The sequence below is a fragment of the Zingiber officinale genome, chromosome 1A, assembly GCF_018446385.1.
Source record: "Zingiber officinale cultivar Zhangliang chromosome 1A, Zo_v1.1, whole genome shotgun sequence".
In the NCBI taxonomy this organism is placed as follows: Eukaryota; Viridiplantae; Streptophyta; class Magnoliopsida; order Zingiberales; family Zingiberaceae; genus Zingiber; species Zingiber officinale.
The window spans coordinates 93,952,456-93,974,691 of record NC_055987.1 but is presented as its reverse complement, the minus strand read 5'-3'; the positions used below and the strand labels follow the sequence as shown (position 1 = coordinate 93,974,691).

At 41.5% G+C, this 22,236-nt stretch overlaps 1 protein-coding gene, 1 long non-coding RNA gene and 1 pseudogene across 4 annotated transcripts; 1 reads left to right on the top strand and 2 right to left on the bottom strand.

Moving 5' to 3' along the window:
• Positions 1-997: 997 nt before the first annotated feature.
• Positions 998-2,820, bottom strand: LOC122027004 (putative cyclin-D6-1). 3 transcript variants are annotated; one of them, XM_042585805.1, is made up of 7 exons: positions 2,602-2,820; positions 2,434-2,520; positions 2,273-2,368; positions 1,995-2,196; positions 1,760-1,890; positions 1,385-1,651; positions 998-1,285 (listed from the first exon to the last, which is right to left on the bottom strand). In XM_042585805.1, the coding sequence occupies exons 1-6, from the start codon at positions 2,818-2,820 to the stop codon at positions 1,412-1,414; spliced, it is 975 nt and encodes a 324-aa protein (XP_042441739.1). In that variant the 3' UTR covers positions 998-1,285; positions 1,385-1,411. The 3 variants fall into 3 exon arrangements, with proteins under 3 accessions (XP_042441739.1, XP_042441732.1, XP_042441746.1); XM_042585798.1 differs by having other exon boundaries at positions 998-1,651; XM_042585812.1 differs by having other exon boundaries at positions 998-1,651; positions 2,273-2,365.
• Positions 1,386-3,574, top strand: LOC122027022. Its single transcript, XR_006124246.1, has 2 exons — positions 1,386-1,866; positions 1,976-3,574. It is a non-coding gene; the product is annotated as an uncharacterized LOC122027022 (long non-coding RNA).
• Positions 3,575-8,034: 4,460 nt separating this feature from the next.
• Positions 8,035-8,196, bottom strand: LOC122039387 (annotated as a pseudogene).
• Between the last annotated feature and the right edge of the window lie 14,040 nt (positions 8,197-22,236).

The following is a 22,236-nucleotide window of genomic DNA, read 5'->3' as shown; positions in this document are numbered from 1 at the left end:
TTAAATAATGTTTGAATGACTGTAAGGGCATCTGTAATGGGAGGTTTATAACATATAATTTATACTATAAATCTTTCAATATAAATCTCTTTCCCATTGCGCACAGATGGAGTTTATAGATTTTTTTTATAAATCTGTATCAAAATTTTGAGAGCGAGTTTATAAAAAAAATTAGTAGAGAAAGGATAAAAAGAGAATTTTAAAAGAAGTGAAATTTTTAAAAAAGAAAAATTTTATGATAATAGAGAGTGAGTTTTAAAAGAAATAAGATTTTTAATTTTTGATATAATAATTATACGACAAAGCATAAATCTCTTTACGACTACGGATGTCGTAACTTGCATTTTATCCGATAGAATACCTAATTAAGAGGGTGTTTGGCTAAACTTATTAAAAACAGCTTATAAGTTCATACAGCTTATAAGTTGTTTTAGGAGCTTATAAATTGTTAGGTCTTATTTTAAAAATAAGTTGTTAAAGTGTTTGAGTGAACTTATTACAATCAACTTAAAGATATTGATGTGTTTGGTATTATAAGATCTTTTTATTAATAAAATTACCAAAAAGAGTATAATACTATTAATAGAGGGGTTTGTGATTTTTATTAATAAAGGGTTTTGGGCAAATTTCTGCATCGAGGGAGAGAAAATTAGAAAGAGGCGTTGGCGGAGAAGATGACACAACGTTGGAAGAAAAGTCGACGGAAATAAAAAAATATTAGGCTTATAAAAATTTATGGAGGATAAGATGGGGATTTATGAAATTATATAAAGATATTTTAGAGAAATAAATTATTAAAATAAGATTTTTTTTTAAAAAATAGGGTCTTTCATACTTTTTTAAAAACAGCTTATAAGCTCCAAAACAACTTATTTTGACAGCTTATAAACTGTTTGAAAAAAAATTTATCAAACAAATTTGAAGAACTTATAAGCTCTAAAACAACTTATAAGCTATTTTAGAGAACTTATAAGCTTAGCCAAACACCCTCTAAAAATTAAAAATCATCTTTTTAATTTCACCTTAAAAATAAAAAGGAACTGACAGACAAACTCCAGTGTACTCGCTTACACCTCCGTCGCCACGTCGACTCTTCTCATTCAGCCACTCTTATCCATCGACGGGTTCACTCCGTATCCATGAAAATACACACATATCACGCGTCTGCCAACGCACCGCACCGCACCGGTCTGTCCGGACGGAAAGCCGGTTCGCCACGCCTCGTAACTTCTCAACTGCTCCGCTCTGCCACTCTCCGCCTTGTTGACCCAACACTTTACCAGCCCTTGTAAATATTTAATAAAAGGCATTTATTGTTTGTCTGCTATGTTTCTAATAATATATTTTAATTTAGATTTTAGATAAACCACATTAAGTTAACCACCATTTCTTCTTCACAAAAGAGGAGTCCTCAAAATATCGAATCTTGGTCGTTGTTTGTTGCCGGGGTCGCAGGCGGAGCGTGGCCGGAGGAGACCCGACGCTTTTTCACCTCGCGGTCGATGGCAGAGGAGGAGGATCCAACGACGGGCTCGCTTTCGGTGCTGGAGCAGTGCCGGGCGAAGACGGTCACCGGGGTGTTCGAGGTCGGGGAGTCGCAGACGTCCGCCGCGAGGTTGCCCATTGTATTGCTGCATTCCCACAGCTTCTCCTATTTTGTATCAGAAGAGGGAAAACAATTTGAAGCTTTTAAGAAGAAATTGATGCCGAAAAGAGTGGATCGGTGAAATGGGGGAAGGATCTAGCAGCCGGCTATTACTTTATTTACAAATTCGCAGGAGAAGATGGCGGCGCGGAAAGCGGGGAACTGGACGGGGAAGATCTCGTAGGCCGCGGAGAGGAGGGCCGCGGCCGCCACCACCGAAGGTTTGAACGTTAGCATCTTCATCTCTGTTGCATTATTTTTATTTTTATTTATTTTTTGCATTTAATTCGGTAAATGAAATATCGCTAAAGTCGTCATTTGGGCGTTTAGGGTTGGATAAATTCATTACCGCTTTGGGTTTTGAGGATGATCTGCGTCGCGTGGGATTTGAGGGCTCGAATCAAAGGTTCTTGAGTAGGCGTGAAGAAGGAAACAAAGAATCGAAGGAAGGAGAACGGAGTGATCGGTCGCATTCTCCAATCCAAGGTCCCGAGTACTAGCAGCTCCATTCGCCGAACTGTTTGGCCATCGAAGATGATGCCTTTCACCCCCTGTGATATCGAACTGTGAGATGGATTGATTCAACAACGAAATCTTGTCAGGGGAAAAGAGACGGATTTACAGTACTTGGATATCCGCGAGCATCAATCTGCTCTTCTTCATCTTCGAGGCGAGGGAGAGACACGAGATGGAGAATAGACGGACGATCCATGGCTTCTCCTGCTGCAACCGAAGTGATTAACAACCTACATTGTGATCAAACCCCCCACATTGCAACTCATTCCTACCGAGATTTCGCGCTTGCAAAGGAACCGATCGATGTAGTTGATCGCAAGGTAAGCGACAGAAGGGTCGAGATTGCAGTCGAACTGTGCCTGCCCACCGAAAGACACATCGCCCAAATGAAAAACCAAACGAACCCAACAAAAAAAATATCATCTTTTTCTTCACTTTACCTGCAGGACCAGAGCGACGGCATCCCTCCGGGCAGCAATGTCGATAGTGCCGACGGAGGTGATCATGTGGTCGGATTCCGCGGCGAAGAGCGCTGCAAAGGAGCCGGAGTGCTGCTGCTCGTCATTGCAGCCCGTGAGTGTGTTCTCCAGATCGTACTCCATTCTCTTCCCCAGCAACAGATTGGTAAAGGGGTGGTTTTTAGGAGTAGAAGCATCCATACGAAGCCCGGTAAAGGACAATGAAGAAGAAAGGAGTGGAATGGGGGTGGTTTATAGCTAGGCGAACAGACTGTAAAGAGAGGGAGGCCAATTAAACAGGGGAGGAGGAGAGAGACGATCGATCCTACGTCGCTCTCCTCCCTCTACATCTTTCTTTAGCAGATAGATGACTGCTTCCTTCCTTCCTTTTGCTTGTTAACAGTACCATCTAATGGTTAATATAATGGTGGTTAAATCGAGGAAGTGAAGTGATGTGAGGAGGAAGGAAACTTGAAAGGGAAGGGAGGAGGCAATGAGAGGTGTCGGGAAAAGTGAGCAGGTGTCGCTGTAGTATGGGCCGGGACGGGGACGGGGACGGAGACTGGGACAGATAGCAGCGGCGGATACTCTGGTAAAAATAGCAGTCACAGTTAAGCAAACACTGGAACACAACCAAAGTCCAATAAGGAGCAGCACCACTGTTTGCATCAATTGCATCGACTGAATGATGATGCCTGGCCTGGCCTGCTGCCGCTTCTTCCATTGTCAAATGTCATGCACATCATCGTCTCTCACGAGGATTTTGTGTGACTAAGCTTCCTTTCTTCTTTCAAGTAATCTCCCCAGTCAAATCTTATACTTCTCACTGGATGATTCGATTTGGCGTTTCTGTAAATTTTAGCTGTTTTTTTTCTAATTTATTCTTGGTCAAATGACTAGGATTGCATTAATCTAGGATTTGGTGTTGCCTCAATAAATGATGGCAAAAGGTGAATACTTGCTCCTAGCGTCGTCAATCTGTTTCTGAATCAACACGAAGATATTACCTCAATAAATGATCATGAATAAAAGAGACTATGATATTTGTAATTGACTCTCTCTGTATGTCACCTGAATAATGAAATTGGTTGACATAGTTATTATTTGTACAAGTAGTTATTCTAATATCCCATCATCCATGGAGGTCAAATATATATATATATATATATATATAAAATTATCACATAAATTATCATAGCTTAGATGAATGAATATGTAGTTTAGTAGATAGATAGAGAACTTTACTTCAAGAACGGGATTTGGATTTCACTCTAAATCAACACCTAAAATGCTTGTGGAGTTGGTCAGCCTCAACCTTGCAATTTTGCAATTTTGCCAATCAAAGTTGGGTCCATGCCGAATCAGGGGATTGTGGCTCGAATTAGGTCAAGTCAGATACGGTTTGCCGAGTCTAGCTTGACAATTTTGCTATAAAATATCACATATTAAGTATTAAATATTAAGAAAAGTTTAATAGTATTTAATAACAAATATAATTTTGATAATATTCATTCTATTCTTGGAGACTTTTTCAACATAACTGATTTGAATCAGGCAGGACTCCTCCATCGACACCTCTAATGAAAGTGGAATAGCAATTATGGTACCGACAAAAAGAAGAAGAAGTTTGAGAGGGCTCATACCATAGGTCTGTCTTCTTTCATCTTTTAAGTTATATAACTTATTCTCATTGCCACATGTTTTGCCAGAATACCCTAATGTTGTGCCCATGCATTCCTCGTTTCATCTCTGGGCCTGGACTGCCACATCCGGCAATGGTCAGCTCTCCTTGCCATACCCTTTATTCCATTACGACAGTTGATTTGGCCAGGTAGGCATGCATTCTGTTTTTATTCTGATGTAGTAACTCAGACCTTGTAGCTTAATCTATAAGGTTGTTTTTCCAATAATTTATAGTACGTAAATTATGTTGACTTGCCATTTAAAAAGGTATCGAATCCGGTCAAGATCGTCTTACGGCTTACTAAGTTGTTTGAGTCTAATATAGTTTAGCAGAAAAGCAATTCAGAATCCAATTTACTTGGGTGAAGATGGTTCTAATTCAGCCTGAGGTGGTTTAGGTGATCTCGAGATGAACTCGTACTTAATGGAGATGGATTGAGGTAGATTTATACATGGTCATGATGTGAAAGTGAAGGGAACGTGCATGAATGAATGGCGTTTGTCTTTTTCTTTTTGGTTTTCTAATGATTTGAGGGAGCCAGTAACTTGACGTTCAAGGTCTGATCAAGCGTGTGAATTGGAGATGAACAATAGCATAGTTGTTAGGAAATCTATCCTCATCCCTTGGAAGGCTCAACTTTGTTTGAGATAATTAGGTGGAGGGCTTATCAAAGAATGGCATGACATGATTAGTGTTTTGAGGAAGGGGAAACAGTAAGACCCCAGTGAAGCTTCGGAGCAACATGATTTCTGTTCCTGTCTTCTTTTGTACGCGGTCCCTTACCTTCCTTAAGCTTTGATGATCGATCCCATTTCTTTCCTTTTTCTTTCCGCGATACGCCCAGCGAATCCCAATGCAAACATAAAGATCAAATGAATTATACTAAACTATGGGAAAGAGGCAAAATGAGATGGTTTCAACAGGTTAATTCATGAGTGGTGGTGGTGTATGCATTGAAGGAAGAGAAAGACAAAAGTAGGGATTCGGTTGGTCAAGCATAAAAGAAAAGGCCTAAGGTTCCATTCCATCTCCACTGGCTCAGTCATCACATCAGTGGACCAGACAGCAATAATCTGAACTTTACGTTTTGCCTCTCTCTGTCTGTTGCTCTGAGCTCCCTTCTACTCGAACTTGTACTGTGCTCAATACGTGCTGTGTTTAGTTGGCTGCAGACAGAAAAGAGAGGAAGAGGTCTGGATCATTTGACCTATCGCTTGGACTGGTCAAACTCGGGTGAGATATAGTGGACAACTTGGTGTGGTCAAACTTTCAAAGAGAGACTGGTTTGATCGCTCATGCATTTACGGTAGGCACAAAAGCCATCCAGATGGAGCCATGCAAATGTGGTAGAGTTTGAATGAGTGCAATCTCCCACGCGTTCCCCCCCTGCAGATGACAGAATTATTAGACTACGAGCTGCTTGGCCGGTCTATCTGTCAATATCATCTATGCATGGCATGGCCTGTTTACCTGGTTCATGATGTCGAAACAAACCCGGTTGGTCCCACGTACAAGTGGAACTCTCAATCAGTAATTCTCGGGCTAACTCTCCAACGGTTGTTGGGCCAAAGCCCATTAACTGCAGGCAGAGGCTTAGTGACGACTCTTTTGTCATTATTTTTTTTTGTTATTTTGTAATTGATCCCGTTTATTTAATTTACATTGACTACTTCTAAGATGACTATGATCTTATAAAATTTTTTTAATAGCCATCAGAATAAATCGCGAAATGCTCGCAATGAGAGATCTATCAATCTAGTGTTCTTAAGTCAATTGTCCATTAAAGTGAATTCATTCGCTAATTCGCTGAAGTAGAGATTCAATCCATGAATATTTGATTTTTATTATTATTTGATCCTTTCTGAAAACTAGAAAGAAGGCACGTTGGGTAGATGACTGTTTGGTTGATTGAGAAGAAATTGTAAACCGAAGGGAAAAGGGGTTTCTTCTTCTTCTCTGCACACACCAAGAAGAGCAGACAAAACGTCAGCGTCAAAACTAGGGAAGGGATCCCTGGCATGAGTTCTCCGACGCTTAAGTCAGTACAGTGTCTGAGTGGAAAAAATGGAGAGATGAACATTAAATGCATCCACATAAGTAAGATTGACGTAAGACGTATACCTAGCCAATGGAGAGGACCCCTTTATATACCACCTCTTATAACTTCCGCAATCATGAGGTGATAGGTTGTTCATTAAGGGAAGATTGTAGCCTAGGAGGTACAGTCACCATCTGAGGAATCTTCCGTTACCCATATGTGCACCTCTTTTATAACTTACACCATTAATGAGACGGTTAAAGAAATATACTATCATAAGCCGATGGAAGGTGTAAAGTCACCTTTGAAGAAGGTTCCATTGAATGCTCATATTACAATAGAGGAATATTCTTTGACAGACGGTTATTACTCTGACTAGTTGTTGTGATTTTCTCACCATGTTGTCTGTTGAGTGTATCTCAACTGAATCTTTAAATCGGCTGACTGTATAACTGTCATTCTCTTAAGCCGCTCGATTATGCACTAGGTGATGTTGGAGATCTGCTCTTGAAGTAATATGAAGCAAAGTCCCCTAGGTCCGGTCGGTTCTATAACCGACTGTCCATATACCGGGATACTTGTCTCTAAGAAATGGGGAGCCGAGTCCTAAGAGATTTGATCGGTACTTTAAGTTGATCGTCTACATGATTGAAGACTTGCCTTTAAAGTGAGAACCTGAGATTTGGAAGTTCGACCGAGTTTATAAGGAAAATTACTTTACACTTTTATCTTCTGTACGTATAAGCGACGGACATGCTAAACTGTATAAATCTAACTAGAGTTATTACCGATCGACTATATGGGGGAGGACTGACATGCGAGAAAACCCATAGGGTCGACCAACAATTGGGTCGATTGGTCATATGCTGAAAGATTTGTACTGAGAGTGGGAAGCTGTATCCCCTTACTCTGGATGAATGTATGATCGACAGACTTTGTGGTAGGTTAGACATCTCTTAAACTCGGTCGGCTATCGAATGATCAGAAATATAATAGATGTCTTAATACAGGAATGGAGCACTAAGTCCCTTAGGTCCAACCGACTCCTAAGCCGATCGTCCTCATACTGAAGGCCTAAATCCCCTAGGTCTGACCGACTACTAGGCCGGTTGTCGTCGTACCAAAGGCCTAGGTCCCCCAGGTCCGATCGGCTATTGGCCGGTCGTCTATGTAGTGAAGGTCTTAGCGCTTGACGAAGAATAAAATCCTCTTGTGAGTGATACACTAGCTACCACCCCCTTGACTTTGACTACCATGTCACCTTGATTTTGATTGTCACATAATCTTGACTTGGACTGCTACTTCATATCTGAGTCCACCCGTAATATCCCGTATCATTATTGAACCAAAATTTATTACTAAAATCAAATAAATTGAACGAACTAATTGATTTTTAATATATAGTTGTGATGAGGCAATATCAATTGATTGTTATGTGGATGGTTGATTTTTAAATTTATAGTAGCGATCGTGCATATGCATTGCATGAGTTAGGTCCCTTATACTAGGTGGGGCAATGTAGGGAGAAGATATGAGGGAAGAAGAATTGACATATAGAAAATAGTTTTAATTTTTGAGTATTGACCCTACTTTTTTTTAGTGGGGGCAAGACTCTAATATTTTTATAATTTTATATACCTCTAGGGGTACTTATAAAAAATTGAGGTGGGATAACTGCCCCACCAAAACTATACGTGGCTCTGCCCCTAGTTGCGTGTGTAATATAATACATGAACACGTGCGATTAACAGCCTGTCCTTTATAAAAAAATTAATTTAATTATGTATATCAAATATTAAACTGATAAGAACAAATACTACACTTAATATTAGTAAAAAAACTGCCTATAAATTATGTAAGGGTGTGCCAAACCCATGTAATAGTGGTGCAGCAGAAAATAAAATAATAATAATTTCTAATTATTACACCACACACATCATACACATACAAGGATACAGCATGCCAAATATGATCGCATAATTAAAATTTTACGGGAAGTAAATTTATGCTAGGTATACCTTACAGATGACCTGTAATGAGAAGAGTATCAACCATAGCAACGTTGCCAAATCTCGCCTCTATTCGTATCCACACTGAGCTCCTCAAGGTAACTCCTTAAGTACAAGCCTATCATTCAGAAGTTACTAGACACATGTCACGCACCAGAGGAGTCACTGCCAGAGGAAATTCTAGCAACATCTCCCCTGTACGGGAGACAATCTGAACCATTTCTACAGACACAATATATCTCAGCCACAGGCGGCTGGAATATATACACACAACCATGTAGTTTATATGCAACCTACTCAGCTGATACAGTAAAAACACAACCACACAGTTATATGTAAATCTAATAACCCACTCGGCTGTATCAAAACCAAACACAGCGGAAATACAATGGACAACACATACAAATTAAAAGCGAAGACTGCTAGCCGGCTAGACTAACACCACACAACAAAACACCACTCCAGAAACAAAACCAGAACACAAAGCTAAATACATAAATTTCATATACCAAAATAAAAATAAACAAAAGCAGGGACAGGACTTCTGATGTGACGTGGGGACCGACAGCCAGGATACTCCAAGCGACTCCATAAACAACCTGGTACCTGAAAAAGATAGTGCCAACGGGGTGAGTTCAACAACTCAGCAAATACCTAGTTGACATGTATAGTAAACTATAACAAATAGTAATAACTATGGAGTACAGTCTCCTGGACAAAAGCTGGAAGATGCACAATAGAAAAAGATGAAGAGAATTGTACTCACCAGGGCCTCCTATCAGAATAGTCAGGTCGTCAGACCGAGAGTATCATAAATCCTGTATGCATGTCAATCATATGCATCCATCCAAATGCAGCAAATAAATGCAGCAAACACAAGCAATAAATGCATCATGCATATGATGCCAATGTCATGGTCACCCCTGACGCCAGTCAGCCATCTCACACACGATGGTGAGACTGAGTGGGTAGAGCTGTGACAATCATGCACTCTGCCATCACTGCTCCTGATGAGTGACCAAGTGGACGGGATGCTGTCGGAGTACACCTATCCTCCTACCTCAAATCATAAGTGAGGGAGCACAATGCTCTCATCTCCCGGTACACGATGACAGGGAGGGATCCCGGCATGCTACCACGGTGCAGTCACACTACCCATGAGGGTCCCAGCGGAGAACCACCGAGCAAAATTAACGTGCTACCACGCTGCGTCACGCTACCCATGAGCGGACCAGCGGAGCACCGACAGAGATGAAACTGGCGATGTGCTCAACAATAATGGAGCAGACTATCACGCAGCAAGCAATCATGCGAATGGTGCAGGACACTAAGAATGACAAAATCCTGAACAACATAGCAATATCCATATATATATAAAATGTGTACCATAGGACAATGAACCAAGTCAAAGGTACACAGATCAGATAAGGTATAAAAACCTAGATCCTGAACATAATAAACACATGATTGTGTCACTACCCCTATAAGCATGTATAATCAGGTAGGTACTAACATGAAGTGCATAATAAGTAAACAAAACAAGCATATAACAGGTATCAGGTAGTGACCAACCGAAGTAAAGACGAACATAATCATTACTAAAGGTTATAACCTACTAAACATATCAACATGATATTATCAAAGATAAGTCAAGGTACCCGCCTCTAATAGGAAGATCCAATCCAGTCCAAATCCAACATCTAGATGCTCGTCTCGCGTCAAAGTCCTGTGTCACCAATATATATATATATATATCTTTATTTAGCTACCACTCACTGAATAGCTAAATAAAATCCCCTACACCAATTTAGGGTAAAACCCTAATCATATAACATTAACCCTACCTAATTCAATATATATACCAGATCTACGAAACAAAAACTCACTTGTTGAAACCCTTACACTGATCGGATCAAAGATGGATATCAAGGAAACAACCAGGTGTTCAGTGCTATGGGGGTCAGAATCCAACAACTTCACACCACTGTCCACTGCCAATTGGACAACAAATTCCAAATCTCACTAATTGAAATTCCTTACAGTAGCATACTAAAATCTACATCACTGTTGTAGTTAACAAGACCATTACCTGACCTTCTTCTCCGGTGATGTTAGCAAGCAGCAGTGGCTGGAATGCTCTTCTATTAGCCCACTGTCGGAAACCCTAGGTCAGTGCTGGAGATTGTGAGGCTGAGCCCATGGTATCCAACCAAAATCTCAAATTTTCTACTAAGTAACCCCTTACCTTCAAGGTCGCAATTAGGGCACCGAGTCGAGAATTAGGGCATGGTATGGAGATGGCCAGCGCTGGTCCCGTGCAGCGGCGACGCTCTCCAGAGGAAGAGGGGAAGATCGGACGGTTGTGGTCTAAAATCTAGGGCACGGTGGTTGGCCTCGGTGTGCATATCAGAAGAGAGAAAGGGCGGCGGTGCTAGGATCTCCACGGCGAGGGGCGACAGGCAGAGGAGGGGGTTCGGGTAGTGGCGAGAAGTGGTTGTCGGAGGAGGAAGGGAAGAATTGGTCGACGATGGCTCAAAGGTCGCCGACGGCAATTGATCTATTGGTCGGCTCAGACCTCACAGCGTCTAGGGTACAGAAGAAGGGGAAGAGGAGAAGGAAGGGGATCAATGAGGGAGAAGTAAGGAACCGTCGCGTACGGTTAGGCACGGGCGTGAGAGGAGGCTCGACGCGCGAGAAGTGGTGTCGGGTGAGAGCTTCGACAGGGGAGAAAGGAAACGAAGAATTAAAAGAAAATAAAGGAAAAAGAAATATAAATATAAACATTTCCGCGCTTAAATGGGATAGCTTAAACAGGCTTTCCCCGGGGCCCAAATTTTATCCCCGTAAACTCGTACATACGAGCTTCGAAAAATTCCCGAAAAATTTCTAAAAATTCCGAAAATATTCCCTTATTATTATTCACCATTTTCGGTATTTTACATTCTCCCCCACTAATAAAAATTTGGTCCCCAAATTTCGTTATTTATCATCAGCAAGTACTAACAACAAATAGAAAGTATCAATGCTGAACAGAAAATAACTCACACACCTCAAGTGAAAAGATGGGGGTATCGAGCTCGGATCGTATACTCGAGCTCCCAAGTAGCCTCCTCATCCGTATGATGCTGCCATCCGACTTTAACCAGTCGGATAGTCTTGTTCCACAACTGGCGCTCTTTCCGGTCTAAAATCCGTACCGGAACCTCCTCATAAGTGACGTTAGGCTGAACGGGAACTGAAATAGCTGTCAGCACATGTGTTGGGTCGGGTACGTATCTCCTCAGCATAGATACGTGGAATACGTCGTGAACACCTACCAGGGACGATGGTAGTGCCAGACGGTAAGCTACTGCTCCAATCTTCTCCAAGATTTGAAAAGGTCCAATGTATTGCGGAGCTAGCTTACCTCTGAGGACAAATCTCTTCACCCCTTTCATGGGTGAAACTCACAGAAATACATGGTTGCCTGTAGAGAACTCCAGGGGTCTATGTCTCCGATCAGCATAACTCTTCTGGCGGTCCTGTGCCTCTGACATTCTCCGTCTGATAGTACGGACCAACTCTGCCTCATGATGAGCTCTATGAGGTCCCAACAGCTGGGCCTCCCCAACCTCATTCCAGAGGGTGAGTGTCCGACAAGACCTACCATACAACGCCTCAAACGGTGTCATCTGGATTGCCGAATGAAAGCTGTTGTTGTAGGCGAACTCTACCAATGGCAAATGGTCCTCCCAACTGCCTCCAAAATCCAATACACATGACCTCAGCAAATCCTCTAGAGTCTGAATGGTCTGCTCTGACTGTCCATTTGTCTGCGGATGGAAAGCTGTACTGAAATGGAGCTGAGTGCCCAATGCTTGCTGCAGACTCTGCCAGAATCGAGACGTGAAACGAGGGTCTCTATCCGAAATGATACTCAAAGGAATACCATGTAATCTGATGATCTCCCGGTAATACAGATCTATCAATTGATCCAGGGAATCAGTCTTCCAGATCGCTAAGAAGTGTGCGGATTTGGTTAATCAATCAACGATTATCTAAATCACGTCATGACCTCGTCGTGTCCTAGGCAAACCCACCACAAAGTCCATGGTGATGTGTTCCCATTTCCACTCGGGAATAGGAATCTGCTGAAGTAATCCGACAGGTCTCTAGTGTTCAGCCTTCACCTGCTGATAGAGAAGACATCTCGCTACAAATTCTGCGATGTCTTTCTTCATACCGTTTTACCAGTAGGAACGCTTCAAATCTCGATACATACGGGTCCCACCAGGATGGATCGTAAATCGAGAATGATGAGCCTCCTGAAATAGCTCCTGCAAGACCGGGTGAGACTGAGGTACGCCTAATCTATCTCAGAAGTATATAATACCCTCCTCATCTCGTGTGAACTCAGTCTGCTGCCCGGAAGCTATCTGACTACCAATAAACTGTAAATGCTGATCACCGGCCTGGGCCTCTCCGATCCTCGTCCTGATCGACAACTGAGCAACCATGGTAACTAGAATACCCTGCTCTGTCTGTCCCTACTCCTGAAGGCCCAACTCGGAGAAACCCTGAACCAAGTCTGTGACTGAAACTCGGTGGCAAGCTAAAGTCCCTCTGGACTTCTTGCTGAGTGCATCGACAACCACATTAGCTTTCCCCAGTTGGTAGCTAATGGTACAATCATAATCCTTCAGGAACTCCATCCATCTCCTCTGTCAGAGATTAAGTTTCTTCTTGGTGAAAATATATTTGAGACTCTATGATTCGTGAGAATCTCAAAGGTAATGTCGTATAGATAATGCCGCCAATTATTCAAAACAAAGATGATGGCCGCTAGCTCCAATCATGTACTGGGTAGTTCTTCTCATGTTCCTTCAACTGTTGAGAAGCATAGGAGACTACCCTGTCGTGCTGCATCAGAACAACACCCAAACACTGAAGAGATGCGTCGGTGTAGAGCACAAATCCATCCTCTCCGGAGGGTAAAACCAAAACCGGAGCCGACACTAATCTCCGCTTCAGCTCCTGGAAGCTGGTCTCGCAGTCCTCGGACCACATGAACTTCACGCCTTTCCTGGTCAGGCGTGTCAATGGCATAGCAATCCGGGAGAAACCCTCGACGAACCGTCTGTAATATCCAGCCAGTCCTAAAAAACTACGGATCTCCTGAACTGATTTCGGCTGCACCCTACTAGTGACAGCCTCGATCTTCTAAGGGTCTACTGAAATACCTCGGCTAGAGACCACATGACCCAGAAAACCGACTGAAGATAGCCGAAAGGCACACTTGCTGAACTTCGTGTATAGCTGATGGCGTCGAAGAGTCTCCAAGACTATGCGAAGATGTTGTGCATGTTCCTCCTCGGAACACGAGTAGATCAATATGTCGTCAATGAAAACGACAACGAACTGATCTAGATACTCCATAAAGATGCGGTTCATTGAATCCATAAATACCGCTGGAGCATCGGTAAGCCCAAAAGGCATTACCAAAAACTCATAATGTCTGTACAACAAACATTCTCAATCAGAGATCCCCGATAATAAGTCCGAAATCTGATCACTAACTATAAATCACCAAAGAATAGATCATCTAATGTGAGAGCAACGCTCTATCACAAGAAATACTACATATGTGGGAGCAATGCTCTACCACCACAAGGCAACCTATATGGGAGCAGCGCTCCACCACAACAATCCAAAATATGTGGGAGCAACGCTCGACCACAAACAACCCATAATATGTAGGAGAAACGCTCCACCACAAACAATCCATAACATGTGGGAGTAACGCTCCACCACAACCATCTAAAATATATGGGAGTAACACTCTACCACAATTAATCCATAATATGTGGGAGCAACGCTTCACCACAATAATCCAAAACATATGGGAGCAACGCTCCACCACAAACAATCTAAAATAGGTGGGAGCAACGCCCCACCACAATAATCCAAAATATGTGGATAAGACATCTAACTATCCAACTAGTGACTGCATGAAATCACTCTACCATATATCACTGTGGGCAACCAAGGGTATCATAATCCAGTAAGCAAATCAAATCCATCGTCAACTCTATCAACATCATAGTGGGTCCCCCACTAATAGGAGAATTAGTTGACAGGGTAATACAACAAATGACATAATGTAGACACTCCACATCCTGCATTCAACATAAGTAGAATCATCATGATGCCACCGACAATACACCTGGCACATGTGCACACACCACATAGGTATAATCGACATAATCCTCCAATTAGTACACACCTAACACACTCATATCACAGGTATAAATCAGCGTGATACCTCCAACAATACATATCGAACCCGTGTGCATAAATCAACGTAGGTATAATCGTCAATACACCTCAAACAACACTTACCTAACATATATACACCTATGCCAAGAGTATAATCAACATAATACTTTCAACGAATCATAATAGTCACAAGTGTACACACAAAACAAATATAATCAACAAGATACCTCTCAAAATACACCAAACATATGTACACATAACATAGATATGAATAATCAGCATATTTAACTCAATCAACCTGACATTCCCTATGCTACCTTCTATGTTATCCAACTAGGTACATACAGTCTAAAATTAAAGTCCACATGGAATAGGATGTTAGCTAGAGCCCTAGAGCCAATCTTTTGATGATTGTATTTTGGACTTGTTGTATCATATTCTATATAAATAAAGGCATTTGGTTTTTGGTTATTATACTTACTTGTATTGGTGCCAAATAAACTAAGTATAATAACGTCCTTGAGTAGACGATTCTCACCTATATCAATCGGTTAGTTGAACCGATAGTGAGATGATATAGGGAACACTACTCTTAATCATTCCTAGTCGAGTATTAACATTCAGGGACAATGTTAATGCAATAAGATTAGCATGTAGGTCAACTCGATGACTTGATCTCACAAGTCATGGATATAGAGATATCAAGTTGACACATGGGTATGCATTGGAGAATGTATACTGAATGACCCGCCATGAGAAAGTATCATGGATCGTTATATGAGTGTCATATACTTTCTCATGTGGCTATTAGTATGACTACTAGTCCTTAGACCTGAAGTCACCATGGTTCCCTACATAAGGAGTTATGTACTTTAGTTTCGTCAAACGTCACCCGTAACTGGGTGGACTATAAAGGCGATTACTAGGTATGTAACAAATTATGCGGAGGGATGTGAGTGATGTAGATGAGATCTATCCCTCCTATATGACTGGAGTGACATCGGTATTCTTGATAGAGTGAGACCACGAAGTGCATGGCCATGCCCAAATGAGTCAATATAGGATATTGAGCTCATTTGATTTAGTGTGTCTACTTGAAGTTCAATATTTAGATTGATTAGAGGATGACACGGTCTATGCCTCATATTGATCAATCTAGATGTCTAGGATAGAAGGACACTTGCCATATTTTGTGAGGAGTCACAATTAGTAGTCACAAGGTGATGTTGGATCTCAACATTCTTGTAACTTGGGTAGCAATGATGTATTGCTAGATGCTGCTCATTGCTTATGTTTCTAAAGGAGTTTAGAAACATTGCCAACGTTACAAGAACCTATTGGGTCACACACAAAGAACAAGTGGATGGAGATTGAGTTCATATGATGAGCCAATTGGATGAGGTTCATATGATGCACCAAAGATTGGATTCAAATTAAACTTATTGAGTTAGACTCAATTAGATTCAATTGTTGAATGAGTCTAATTTAAATTTGATTCATTGAGTCAATTTATATTAATGAATTGAGATTCATTAAATTAAAGTTGACTTGAATCAAAGGTTGGATTTAACTCAAAAAGGAAGAGAATTGGTCAATTTTGACTTGACCAAATGGAAGTTGAAACATCAAGTTTGACTTGATGTATTGCCACATCATGAAGGTTGACTCATCCTACATGGCATGACTAACCTTGCCACATCATCTCCACATCATCAAGGGAGATCAAGAGGTTACACTCCTCCATTTAATGTGGCCGGCCACATTAAATGAGGAGTTACTCATGTGTGGTCGGCCACATAATGAAAAATGGGTTTCATTTTTGGTGGCATTGATTTGGTGTTGATTGCTTCATCTTCTTCCTTGGTCTTTCTTCCTCCTTGCTACTGTTGCCGTGGGTTTTCAAACAAGGAGAAGGTGGTTGAGTTAGTCCCAAGAGAATAAGGAAGAGTGAAGGTCACAAAGGAGGATACTACTTCTTAAGTGTATGAGATTCCTTTTGCATCTTCTCTTTTTCTTCCTTTCAAATCCTACTTGAGAGCCCTAGAAAGTGCTAGCACACTTGGGGTGCTCTCTTCTCCATCCTTGAGTGTTAGAAAACACATCTTGTTCGTGTGGATATCACTAGAGAGTTGTCTATGTTGACAACTTCGAGATCCGGTGTACCTTGGACTTGCGGGATTGCGAAGGGCACGCATCGAAGGTATAAAATATTTTTCCTTTGTAGATCTACTGTAGATCGTCGTTTGAAACTCATACTCATATTTTCCGAAATTTTTATTCGCACGGATCCAATGGCTAAGGGGTTTCGGGGTTTCCGCGACGCGGAAAAGCGATTTTCGCGGCCCGAAAAACCCAACAGTGGTATCAGAGCCACGTGCGAAGCTTGTACGAGTTTAGTTTTTGTTTTTATGACAAAAATTCAGTTTTGTGATAATCTGTAATTTTATGGTTTTTAGAGTTTTTATGGGTATTTTTCTCGTAGAAGCGAAGCACAAGTGTTTTGGCACTTGTAGGCTTCGACTACCGAGAAGAATTTTCCAAAACGGCAAAGTTTCGCCCCAAAATTTTTTGGGACAGCGGGCTTAGGCGCTGTTAGATCGCAAAGGAACCCTCGCGATGGTTATATCGCGGGTAGGGGCGCTGCCCCTGGCCCCGCAAGGGGATTCGTTCCGCGATTGTGCCCGAAAACGCTAAACGGGACCGCCGGGAAAAAATTACTCATAAAATTGTAAAAATTATAAAAAAAAAAATTACAGAAAATTATGAAAATATATAATTTTGAATTATATATTAATTTTGTGATAGTCATGGCCCAAAAAGACCCAATGTGATTGGATTTGTGTTGTAATTCATAATACGACCTGCGTGCCGTCATGTGATGTGTGTGCTGTATTTTGATTCGCGACCTACGCGTCGTGCCTTCTATTTTATTCTTGTTGTAAATTAGATTTAGACTCGAATGTAACTCGAGTTTCTAAAATTGTAATGTACAAAATTGGAGCGGTGGAAGATCCACTCGAGACGGAGTTACGAGGAAGGCGCGAGCAACACAAGGTGGTCAAAAGGATGGAGCTTGAGAAGCTATTGACCTTAGGTTGACCATCCGATCTTCTCATTGGCTTGAGAAGATCGTAGTAGGGCCATGACATAATCACAAAATTTAATTAATTGCTTGTGTATATATGATGCATGTTTAAGTGATTAATTAGTGCCTAGCGATTAGATTAGATCTAAATCGTGCACATGATGCACTCTTCGATTAGATTAGATCTATCGAGTATATGATACGCATCATCGTTTAGATTAGATCTAAAATGCGTCAACTCGTAATGCCTACCATGCCGTGATACCTACCACTACCTCGATCGCATGTTGTTGTTGAATCTGCCAAAGCAGAGCAACACATACTATCTTAGTAGGGTACGGAGGGACAATCTTGGTCCCGCCTATCAACGCATGGGTGAGTACAACTCAATTAGATTGAGTATTCCTAGTTTACTCGGTTGGATCAAGTACAACTATAGGCATTCTTCCAACGGTTGGAAAGGTAGGTCAAAATCACGTTTATATTAACTCTTGGGCGTATTAGCCAAAGCTAACTCGAGTTTTAATATAAATGCGGATTTTATCCTATAAACAAGAGTTGCATAGAGATATAATTGGTAATCGTTACCTACCGATCATACTAAGTCTTGGGCGTATTAGCCAAATCTAACTCAAGGGTTAGTATGATGTGGATCTTGTCCCACATGAATTATAGAATTCAGTGGGAGCATCATTTAGTTAAAGGCCTAATTAAATGATTAAGAATATGGTATTTATTTCTGCATTTATTTCTGTTGTAGATTACCATGACGTCGAATATGAACACCTTCTCTCTGCGATCTGTCCTTAAGAAGGACAAGCTCAACGGAGCAAATTTCCTGGACTGGTACAGGAACCTGAGAATAGTTCTCACCCAAGAACGTAAACTGTACATTCTGGAGCAGCCCATTCCGGAGGCTCCTCCTGCCACTGCCACTGCCACGCGAGCAGACCGAGATGCTTACAAGAAGCATCAAGATGACGCATTAGATGTGTCCTGTCTTATGCTCGCGACCATGAACTCTGAGCTTCAGAAGCAACATGAGTTGATGGGCGCTTACGATATGGTTGAACATCTTTGTCACCTATATCAAGGACAAGCAAGGCACTGGAAGAGGAACTCAAAAGAATACCTGGAAGATCTTAAGAAGAAGAGAAATAAGATTTCTACTTTAGGTATACATGTTATAGAAGTCAACCTCTCTATTTCTTCATTGTGGGTATTAGATACCGGATGTGCTTCACACATTTGTACTAATGTACAAGCGCTGAGGAATAGCAGGGCATTGACGAAGGGTGAGATAGACCTACGAGTAGGCAATGGAGCACGGGTTGCTGCTATTGCTGTAGGAACTTACCATCTATCTATTCCCTCTGGGCTTGTACTAGAATTAGATGATTGTTGTTATGTGCTTGCCTTGACTAAGAACATAATTTCAGTTTCTTGTTTGGAGAAGAAAGGATTTTCGTTTATAATAAAGAACAAATGTTGTTCCGTCTATTTAAATGATATGTTCTATTGTAGTGCACCTCTGATAAACGGACTCTATATTCTAGATCTTGAGAGCCCTATCTATAACATAAATACCAAGAGGTTCAAGTCAAATGACATGAACCAAACCTACCTCTGGCACTGTCGCTTAGGTCATATAAATGACAAGCGCTTATCCTAGCTCCATAAGGATGGTTTGCTGGACTCATTTGATTTAGAATCATATGAGATATGCGAGTCATGCCTATGAGGCAAGGTGACCAAGACTCCCTTTAGTGGGCACAGCGAAAGAGCGACTGATTTGTTAGGACTCATACATAGTGATGTATGTGGCCCTTTCAATGTCGCTGCTAGAGGCAGTTATAAGTACTTCATCACGTTTACTGATGACTTCAGTAGATATGGTTATGTGTACTTGATGACACATAAGTCAGAATCCTTTGAAAAGTTCAAAGAATTCAAGAATGAAGTACAGAACCAGCTTGGCAAGAGTATTAAGATACTTCGATCCGATCGAGGTGGAGAATACCTTAGCCATGAGTTCCGTGACTATCTTGCTAAGTGTGAGATTCTATCCCAACTCACTCCTCCTGGAACACCACAGTGGAATGGTGTATCCGAAAGGAGGAATCGTACCCTATTAGATATGGTACGATCTATGATGAGTCGCACAGATCTTCTGACATACCTTTGGGGCTATGCTCTAGACACGGCAGCTTTTATACTCAACCGAGTTCCATCCAAGGCCGTGATAAAGACACCATATAGGATATGGACTAGGAGAGATGCCCAGGTGTCTTTCATGAGAATTTGAGGTTGTGAGGCTTACGTTCGACGTCAAGTCTCAGATAAGTTAGGACCCAAATCCGACAAGTGCTACTTTATTGGATATCCCAAGGAAACTAAGGGATATTACTTCTACATTCCCAGTCAGCACAAGGTAGTTGTGGCAAAGACTGGGGTCTTTCTAGAAAGGGACTTTGTTTCTAGAAAGACTAATGGGAGCACGTTCGATCTTGAAGAAGTTCAAGTTGCGAACAATAGCACTGATGCCTCGATGGAAGTTGAACTGGAACCACAAAGTGTTGTGGATGATGTTGTTCCACAAGGAGTTGAGGAACAACAACCAGTTCAAGTAGACATACCTCTTCGCAGGTCTGATAGGGTACGTCGTCAGCCTGAGAGATACTCATTTCTTTTGTCTAACCATGATGACATTGTGCTCATAGAGGATGAGCCTACCACCTATCAGGAAGCTGTGATGAGACCAGATTCCGAGAAATGGCTAGAAGCCATGAGATCCGAGATGGAATCCATGTACACCAACCAAGTATGGACTTTGGTTGATCCACCTGAAGGGGTAAAACCCATTGGGTGCAAGTGGGTCTTTAAGAGAAAGACTGACATGGATGGACTTATCTATAAGGGTCGCTTGGTAGCTAAAGGTTTCAAGTAGATTCATGGTATTGACTATGATGAGACCTTTTCTCCAGTAGCGATGTTTAAGTCCATTCGGATCATGCTTGCTATTGCAGCCTACCATGACTATGAGATGTTGGGTTTTTCGGGCCACGAAAACCGCTTTTCGCGTCGCGGAAACCCCGAATCACCCAAAGCCGTAGATCCGTGCAAGGAAAACCGAACGAAAATTACGAGTACGAGTTTTAAATATCTAGATCTACTCCTAGATCTATGTGTTAAGAAGTATACCTTGAAGCGTGCCCTATCGCGTTCCCGCTCGTCCAAGGAATTGTCGGATCTCTAGACCGTCAAGCGTCGGTCCTCTAGAAATATCCACACGGACACATAGGTGGAGAAAACCTCACACAAAGGTGTGCTAGCACCTTGGTAAGATTCGGCCAAGTAAGGAGGAGAGGGAGAGCTTGAGAGGAAGAAGGAAGAAGATACACCCTTGAATGAAAAATGAATTCTCATTCAAACCAAAAGTGGCCGACCACTTCCCATAGTGTAACCCCCCATTAAATGCAATTAATGTGAAGTTATTAAGAAAATGACTTTGTAACTTCCATGAGGTGGCACCCATGATGATGTGGAGTAACATCATTGGTCCACTTCAATGGCAACTCACTAATGAGGTGGCATAAAGTCAAGACTAACTTGACTTTTCATCTTCCTCTCAAATCAAGTCAAACTTGACCAAATCTCTTCCATGGTTGATCTAATCTAACCATTTGATTCAAGCCAACTTAATATAATGAATCTAATTCATTAAATTAAATTGATCTAATGAGTCATAATCTAAATTAGACTCATTGTATACATGAATCAACTTGAGTCTAACTCAATTAGCCCAATTTGGATTACTCTTAATCCAATTGGATCCATCAAATGAATCAAGTCCTCTTGGTTCATCATATGAACCTAATCTCCATCTAATTGTCCTAAGTGTGTGACCCTATAGGTTCTTGTAACGTTGGCAATGCCCTAAACCCATTTAGGAGCATAAGTAATGAGCGGTATCTAGCAACACATCATTACTACCCAAGTTACAAGAATGTCGAGATCCAACATCACCTTGTGACTACTAATTGTGACTCCTCACAATATATGACAAGTGTCCTTCTATCCTAGACATCTAGATTGATCAATGTGAGGCACAGACCGTGTCATCCTCTGACCAATCTAAATCTTGAACTCCAAATAGACTCACTAAATCAAATGAGCTCAATATCCCATATTGACTCATTTGGGCATGACCATGCACTTCGTGGTCTCACTCTATCAAGAATACCGATGTCTCTCCCGTCATATAGGAGGGATAGATCCCATCTACATCACTCACATCCCTCTGCATAATTTGTTATATATCCAGTAATCGCCTTTATAGTCCACCCAGTTACGGGTGACGTTTGACGAAACCAAAGAACATAACTCCTTATGTAGGGATCTATGGTGACTTCAGGTCTAAGGACTAGTAGTCATACTAATAGCCATATGAGAAAGTATATGACACTCATATAACGATCCATGATACTTTCTCATGGCGGGTCATTCAGTATACATTCTCTAATGTATACCCATGTGTCAACTTGAT